This window comes from Cynoglossus semilaevis, chromosome 19 (genome assembly GCF_000523025.1).
Source record: "Cynoglossus semilaevis isolate Cse_v1.0 chromosome 19, Cse_v1.0, whole genome shotgun sequence".
NCBI lineage: Eukaryota > Metazoa > Chordata > Actinopteri > Pleuronectiformes > Cynoglossidae > Cynoglossus > Cynoglossus semilaevis.
The window spans coordinates 14,127,417-14,135,923 of record NC_024325.1 but is presented as its reverse complement, the minus strand read 5'-3'; the positions used below and the strand labels follow the sequence as shown (position 1 = coordinate 14,135,923).

At 40.6% G+C, this 8,507-nt stretch overlaps 1 protein-coding gene and 1 long non-coding RNA gene across 3 annotated transcripts in view; one reads left to right on the top strand and one right to left on the bottom strand.

Annotated features, from left to right (window-relative positions):
- The window catches only part of LOC103395462 (tumor suppressor candidate 5 homolog), a 1,382-nt gene extending 985 nt beyond the window's left edge, over positions 1 to 397 (top strand). The window contains exons 2-3 of one of the 2 annotated variants that reach the window (XM_008333180.3): positions 25 to 151; positions 256 to 397. In XM_008333180.3, coding sequence (XP_008331402.1) covers positions 25 to 151; positions 256 to 269 — 141 coding nt within the window. In that variant the 3' untranslated portion in view covers positions 270 to 397. Of the gene's footprint in view, positions 1 to 24 lie in introns of both variants that reach the window. The other variant, XM_025065753.1, reaches the window with a different exon arrangement.
- Positions 398 to 479: 82 nt separating this feature from the next.
- Positions 480 to 8,507, bottom strand: part of LOC112488631 (uncharacterized) — an 8,288-nt gene continuing 260 nt past the window's right edge. The window contains exons 2-3 of the long non-coding RNA XR_003052931.1: positions 3,807 to 3,836; positions 480 to 3,495 (exon numbers count right to left, since the gene is read on the bottom strand). This is a non-coding gene — a long non-coding RNA (uncharacterized LOC112488631). The remainder of the gene's footprint in view (positions 3,496 to 3,806; positions 3,837 to 8,507) is intronic.

The following is an 8,507-nucleotide window of genomic DNA, read 5'->3' as shown; positions in this document are numbered from 1 at the left end:
CCACCCCCCCTTCCCCAACATTAGTCCAAGTCTGTGCTACACACAGGGGACATTGAAGGAGCGAGGAAATATGGACGTCGGTCTATGGTGCTCAGCAGTCTGGCAATTCTGCTGGGTGTGGCTGTCATCATATTCATAGTGTTTACACTAGGTATGAACGACACACACACACACACAGAGAGAGAGAGAGAGAGACATGCTTTAAAAAATAAAACACATTGTGACAACAATTTTCTGTCCTTTCTTTTTCGTCAGAGCTGCAGCAGTGACGCGGGGACACGGATGAAGCCGAGCCACAGTCTCCTTTAACTTCACCTCATCTCCAAAGTTTGCACAAGAGGTAGATGATGATGATGAGGAGGAGGAAGAGGAGGAGGAGGAGAGGCATCAGTGTAAAGACAGGAAGAGGGAAGAAAAGCACAAAAATCGGAGAGTGGAGAACAAGACAAACACACTCTTGACTTGTTGCTTTTTTTTTCTGCTGCTGCGAAACAAAGGAAAAGAGAAAAAGAAATCACAGGTCCATTTACTCCGTGTCTGGCTTCACTCACGCCCATTACACACCGCACAAACTCAGGAACAAAAGGACGGGAAGAGATGTACGGCCTGTTGTTATGTCTGTCTATCACCAGACGGGAAGAAAGTCTAACTAACTCATCGGTGCACTGATGCTCACGCTCCTGTCTGACATAGAGGCCATAGAGAGGTTCAAAAACATAACAAAAAAAAAAAGATTGTCTAATAAAAGGCTAAAAAAAAAATCAAAAATAACACACATTTATAGCTGGATCAACAACAGATGAAAAAAAAAAAACTCTTGGACCTCAGTGCATCTTTAGACTGTGTGAGAAATGTACGCCGCCTTCTGGTGGTCAAAAAAAAATGAAGCCATGGGAATTATTTGAAAGGCTGCTCTCCATGAAAGGAAGTAGTAAAAAAAAAAAAGACAAAAAACTGTCCTTCATCACGGCCAGACTCAGTACTGCAGGTTCTTTTCAGGTATTCGTCCACCATTGTATCTCTTACTTTTGTACCGATGATGAGGAGGTTGGTAGAGTTTACTGTTAAAAAACTAAATCCCCTTCACTCAGCTATTAGGCTGTGGAAGTCTAGAACTGAGTGAGTCGCATTCAGTAGGATTTACTGACTGGTCAAGACAGTGAGACTTCATTTCAGGCTGGTATATCCTCGGAGCAGCAGTCGGAGCTCTGGTATTTTTGGTCAAACTAGTTGAAGTTGACAGTCAGCTAGGTTCAGGATCTTCAGTAGGATGTGACTGGATTTGAGGGGTTCAAGGTTGACAGTGTCCACAGCCATCAGTGTCCTCCTTCCTGTGTTATTGTGTATTTTCACCTAAATGGAATTGGCCTTACTAGTTGTTGAAAGTCAGGAAAATGTTTGTTACCTTCATGAATCAGGTCCGAACCGGCCTCAGTTTTCAAGCTACTCATGGAGAGTTACTTAGTCCGAGGCTGTTGACGCTCACCTGAAGGCGGCGTACATTTCTGGTATGCGGTCCGTACGGGCCCACCCGCAGTCGCGCCCTGTTTTGATGTCTCCACTTTTGAACTGTAGCGAGTTTTCTTATGTATTTTGCACGGAGCAGTCTGTGGCTGTGGCGAGATTTTAAGCTGATTTCATACACTGTTTACATCACCTGGACAATGAGAAAAACAAACAAACAAAACAACATGTACAACAAAAAAACATCAAGCTGCAGTCGCCGTCTATCTCGCTTTGCGTGCTACTATGAAAAAAAAAAAATGAATATAAGAAAAAAGGAACCAGCCCCCATTAGACTGAACTGCCTGGACCTGTACACACCCTCTTTACAATATACTGCAAGACATGGTTGGGTTGGGTAGGGGGCTCAGGCAGGGGAGGGGTGAAGAGGTCTGGGGTCTGGGGCGGGGGGTTCGTTTCTTCTCACCCTCCTCCTCCACGATGAATGCACTGTTCTTGGCACTCTGATGTTGATGTTTATACATTTATACTGTATGACTGGTTTACTGTGCCATAGTTCTGCATGTCTGAAATAAACTTGAATGAGCATGACCAAAGGTAAGAGTCTGAGCTCATTGTCTTTGTTAAACAGGCGCCGCATCGAGTAACAAAAAAAGAATGATGTCATCATTGCTTGACAAAATTACTCAGACGTGGAATTTAACAGATTTAAGACTCAAATGTAAATTTGCAGCTAGATATATATGTATAAAAGAATTAGTTCCACTCATAGAATTTATGTAAATATGTACAGTAAATGTAAGAAAGTAAAACGAGTCTCACGATGAGTTATAACGATCATAACATGACTGTTATATATGCAAATGTTGGTGTATAAATATAAATGTAGATATATATATATATAAATATATAGTGTATAAGTGTAGAGCAACAGGCGTACGGTGCAGACCCTGACCCCCCCCACCCCCCGCCCAAGATTAAAGAGTCACGCTCTCTTGCGCACATCGATCTTCAGGATGAAGCCGTTGATGGCAGGGAGACGATGTGAGGGGCGGAGAAGTGTGGCCAAGGAAAAATAATTAAGGTCCAAGTTGAGTCTCCTTTTCCTTGCAATGAGTGGGAGGCAGAGAGCAGGAGGGAAAATACATCAGCGGGCAAGCCGTGGGGGGGTTAGGTGAGGGTGGGGGCAGAATAAATGGAGCCTAATGGTATAGTCTACTGTGTCATGCAAGCTTTCACTGTAAGTGAGGTGATGCTATCCCAGCTCAGCATCACTATGCACAGTGGTTAGCTCAGCCCAGATGCAACACGACACCAGAAATGGACTGCTCTGGACTCTGGACGTCCGGCTGTTCACACAGCACTGTACACGTCCTGACCATTCATTCATTCATTCATTCATCCAGTGTGATCACAGTTAGAAGTGTTAGAAGACTGAGACCATGTTAAAACACATGGTCAATTCTGTAAAAAAAAAAAACTCTCCTCTTTTTCCTGCAGACATCTGTCGCCCCCTGGTGACGTACAGATATTTTAGAGACCTCTGAACCTCTGAATTTTAAACTCAGTGCTCAGACTGACCACAGCGTCTGCCTCTGTACCCACCACACACGACAGTTAGGCTGACTGACCGCAGATGACGCTGTGGATGGACTTAATGTCATTACTGCACTCATGTTGAGTGCAATATGTTAATTGGGACAAGCCCCGCCCACATATTGGTGGTGTCGGTCAGATTTTTTTGTTTTTGTTTCTGGTGTAAAAGAAAAAGGCTTCTGGTTAGCCACGCCCACCATAGTTCACATTAGCAGAAAGCATTTTTATTTAGACATAAATGCCCTGAGTGGAGGTTCATCTATGTAACTGAGCTGCTTTCTTACATTATTTACCTACTTATTATAACTAATGACTAAGGACAAAAAATAACCTTCATTTACAAAAGGATACTGGTCAAAGTTGTGACTCTGGTGTAAGTGGACTTCAACATCCACTGGTGAAACAAGATACTGTCTTTGGTTGGCTGTTGCAATTCTGGAGGCAGATGAGGAGGAAGGAGGAAAAAAGGGAGAGTGAGAAAGGGAGAGAGAGAGAGAGACAGAGAGAGAGCAACGAGGGATTAGGTGAGGCACACAGTTGGCGTGGCAGCATCACATTACATGGGCTTTAATGTTTTGGCAGAGAAGCTGAAAGTAGGAAGTTATGATGGGCTGTTTTAATAGACCTGAATGTGCTGTGTATGCTGATGTGTGTGTGAGTGTGTGTGTGTGTGAGTGCACGTGTGCTATACTGAGTGGGTGAGAGTAAATGGGTGGGAGGAGAGTGAATGCGGTAATAAAGCTTACCTTACTGCATGGTCAATAAGACCCTCAGAGCTGAGAAGAAAAGAGAAGAGAAACAAAAATGAAGATCTCACAGCCTTTAAGATCCAATGATGAATCCTTTTTAATAATCAACATTTTTTTAGCTAGACTCCAAGTGACCACATCCAACATGGGCGTGACTGGGCCACTTACAGCAATTTGATATACTGTATATTATTATTATTATGGAGGAGTGGAAGGGAGAGCCTGGCTAACACGCTAATGGTAACAGATGTCATTTTAGTGCCACAAGTTCAACCACAGTTTGAGGCTGCAAAAAAATCAATATATATATATGTATACATATATATATATATATATATCATTGCAACCTGTTTTTTTACTTTTTAATTATAACACCTATCAAATGATTTTAATCAGATAAGCTATGGATTACTTTCAAATAATCACGATAAATCGAGATATAAATATGCATTTGATCAAGGACAAAGAACTTTATAGAGCAAAAAAAAAAATCACACCAGCCAGACTACAAGTATTCGCAGCCACAATAGTCGTGGCAGCCACTTTGGCTTGAGCACTTGTATCAAGTGTATTAATGCTTATAAGTTGAGGGTTAGCAGCCATTTAGCTCAGGGCTGAGCAGAGCACATATCAGTAGCAAGTGAGCATCCTGGAGACAGAGTAATCAATACTTCCTTTTTTATACTTCCTTCAACTTTCTGTTCCCTGCTTCACAGTCTGCTGTTTGATAATAAATGCAGAGCAGACTGAAAAAAAACTAATATTCATCACTGCACAGTTCTCTGAGGCAGCAGTGGTGTGGAGACTGGAACGACAGATTCTATCAACATTTGAAATGAATCTCCTCATATGTCGACATCATTGTTCTCGAATACTACATGATGTAAAAAGATCTTCTTTTTTTACACTTATCAGGTCCTATTCAGCCCAAATATCAAAGAGAAATTAATAAAATACATGCCATACAAGAGTTTGTGTCCTAGGAGGTCAAAGGAATTCATGTCAGTCACCATAGAAACCAAACGTCTTCCTGGTAACAACTGTATTCTATGATCAGTGTCATGTTTTTTTTTTTGTTAATTTCATCAGATGTTATCTCAGCAAAACATGTTGACAATTTACAGTAAGTGACGGAGGGACATCGATGGTCTGTGCCAAGTGTTTAGGTCCAAGGAAGACCAGGTTCAGTGCTGTCACAGAGAGATGAGTGTACGTGGGCACAGAGAAGACAAATCCTCTGTTAGTATAAGACAGCTTCTCTTCTGCCACATGTGATAAGAAACCAAACTTCTTCCTGGTTAAATTTCATCATGTTATCTCAAAATATTATGTTATCTCAGCAAAACTTGTTGACAATTTACAGTAAGTGACGGAGGGACATCAATGGTCTGTGCCAAGTGTTTAGGTCCAAGGAAGTCCAGGTGTCTTTATCACAAAAACATGACCAGAAAAGTGTATAAAAGCAGATCCATGTCCATCTCAGATCAACGCGCTCGGCTCTCGACACTCGACGGACGACTGCAGCTACAGGTTGGTGTGTGTCTCATCACAAAGACTGTCTGGACATTTGTCCACTTTTGGATCTTTCCATCAAAATCATTGTTTGACATTTTTGTCTAGATTTGTTAGGACTCACTGGCGTTCCAGCAAGAACCATGTCCAGCCAAAAGGGATGCAAACCAGGTGAGTTTGTTTTGACCACTGTCCAGGTGCTACAGGTCGAGTGTGTCTGTGATTTCATGTGAGTTTCACTAACAGCCTTGTCAATCACAGACAACCCCGACCACTGTGATGACAAACCTGTCCACTGTGATGACAGCGACAAACCTGTCCACTGTGGATGACAAACCTGTCCACTGTGATGACAAACCTGTCCACTGTGATGACAAACCTGTCCACTGTGATGACAGCAGCAAACATGTTGGGGACAAGACAAACTCAGGAACAAGTTCTGGGGATGTTGGAGGTTCAGGTGAGCTGTTTCACTCACTACTGAGAATAAGTGACTGGTTTGTTTCTGATTAATTTCTTCTGTTAAACTAAACTAAATCCATATCTCAGGAGGTGGAATAAACATTGGAAATGTTACTAATGCGGACGACCTCAACATTTCCAACAACTGAGGACATGGATGTGGAGAGTGACAGAGAACTTAGGTAAGATCAGTGTACAAACTGTTTTTCTCCTAAAGGACAATGAAACATTTCTCATGGATCTCATCACGTAACGCTCACTAACTTTCACCTTTCTTCATTTCAGAAAAACTTCCATCCAATACTATTATGAATTATATTATGAGGACAACATGAATGCAGATGTGAACGTAGGAAACATCAGCAACAGCAACATTGGCAACAATTCGGGAAACTTTGAAATCAGAAATAACATGACAAACATTTCAAGAACAAAAAATGCTTGGCTTTGAATAAATACATTTGCCAAAAAAAAAAAAGTCTCACTCATTATCTCTATTTTCACGGAAACTTTCTTTGGACCAGTGACAAACAGTTCTCTATAAATGAGGCAGTATGTGGACCCTGAACCAAAATTAGTTTGACACCCTTGATTTAAATGTATTTTTTAATTTTTGGTTCAATATTTGTTTTCAACTTAAAAGGTTATTTATGAAAAACCTTCAGTCAATGTCAAAAACTCCCCATCTATCAACTACATGAGCTCTCAGAAGTACAAAGCTCCAGCATTAGCACACAGTTACGATGGACCTGAGGTGCACTTAAAATGAACGCACCACAGCTAATGTTGTGATTTTTTTTTTATCAATTTCACTGTCTTTGTCTTTGAAAACCTTCAATGCTTTTAACACACTGTTGACAAAGTAGAAGAAAAACTGTATTTAGGGTCAGCTATGACAAAGATAATCTGGTTTACCAAACATCAATTCTGGTAAACAGTGGGAGGGAAAAAATGAATATAATGAATAGCTCTTTTGTGAATCTCAAGTACAGCAGAGATAAGCAATAATGGCCTAGCAAAAAAATGTGGTGGTAATAAAAGTGATTTCTGTTTCTGCAGCGTTAGTGTTAACAACTCAAAGTCCTGGAAACTTGAATAGTAACTGGCTGTAACCAGCTGACTGAGTGAGAACTAAATTGATGTTATTCATCAGTTTTTTCCCCCCCTTTTAATTGGAACTTGGCAACCCACCATTATTGATGCCACAACGCTGATGATGTACTTCCTGTGTTAAGGCTTTCAAGTGATTAGCTCTGCTGAAGGCACAGCTCTGTCCTCCCGACTCTTATTTACACTCCCTGTTTGGACTGATGATCTATTCATCATCCATTATCGCTTCTGCACCATCGCCCCACAACTGCCCCTGCCTCCACATATCTCATTTCTATTGAGAAAATTAAAATGTACTTTCATCACACACACACACACACACACACACCCCAACTGTCTGTGTGATCTTTTCTCTTTTACTCTCCTTGTCCTTCCCTGACAGACAGTTTCTCTGCGTCAGACAGAACACTCTCACTCTGCTCGGCTAAATGAAAGCCTTGCGGTTTGATTTACTGTAGAAGGCACTTATGAAAGATACCCCCAGAGAAAACAGGAAGAATCACACAGAGTGAGGGAGAGGGAGGCAAGAGGGAGGCCATGCCTTGTTTGGTGGGGTGCACCATTATAGGGGGAAGGACAGATCATTAATGGGTGAGAAAGTTCAACAAAGAAAATTGACAATGTTGCCTCCTATTGGTAAAAAAAAAAGAAGTCACATCCTTAATAAAAGACAATACAAAGGAGGAGAAGAGGACAGAAAAAAACACTGATTCCAAAATAAACAGGAGATAATAAACACAAAAGAGGTAAGAGACTCTATTCTACTCTCTTGGACACCCTATTGGCTGACTGTGGTAATACACTTTAGTAAAGTTGGAGAATCAAAGAATGAGAATCAGAGAGGTTATTTATCCTTATTGTGGTTGTTGGTAACACAGCTGCTCCTGAAAGAGCATTACAAAAAGACAAATGTACTGAAGTGTGAGAAATATTAAATTGTTTTTGGAGATCCCAAGAAGAGACAAGGAGAGAATAAAAACCATAATGACTATGTCAAGGTCTAAGTTTGAATGTGAACATTGCAGGATTATTTCACTCACAAAAAAAACTCAGTGGAATTAAAAACACTAGTTAGTAAAAAAAAGAAAAGAAAATTGTACAGTGACCCAAATATCCAGATGCAGATTAAATTCATATAATACCAAAAAAAACAGAATACACTATAGCAATACAAATTGCTATTATTCTAAGAGTCATGTTTCCCAAAGAGTTTACTTTAACTTTTATTGACTAAAAAAAAGGGTCATATACTGTATTTATAGCTGTGATTAGTTTTTATCGATAACTCTAATAAAGACAGTGTGGTCTTTATAGGGGGCATTAAACACAAACGTTTTTATTACTTTTGCCTGTAGTTATTATACGTAAGTCTCCAAGTGCTACAAAAAAAAACTTTTAAAAAAACTGTATTGAAAGGGTGAACAACATTTATCGTAACTGTACCACGGCAACCGGCGACTAGCTTTGATTTATGAATCCGACCGTTAGAGTGAGACGATAATACGCTTTCCTAATGCCAATAACAGGTTAGCAAACAAGTTAGCACCACAACACCTTAAGTTACCTGATAACCACTGACGTGGCGCACAACTTAAGACGTTAACCTGTTTAATT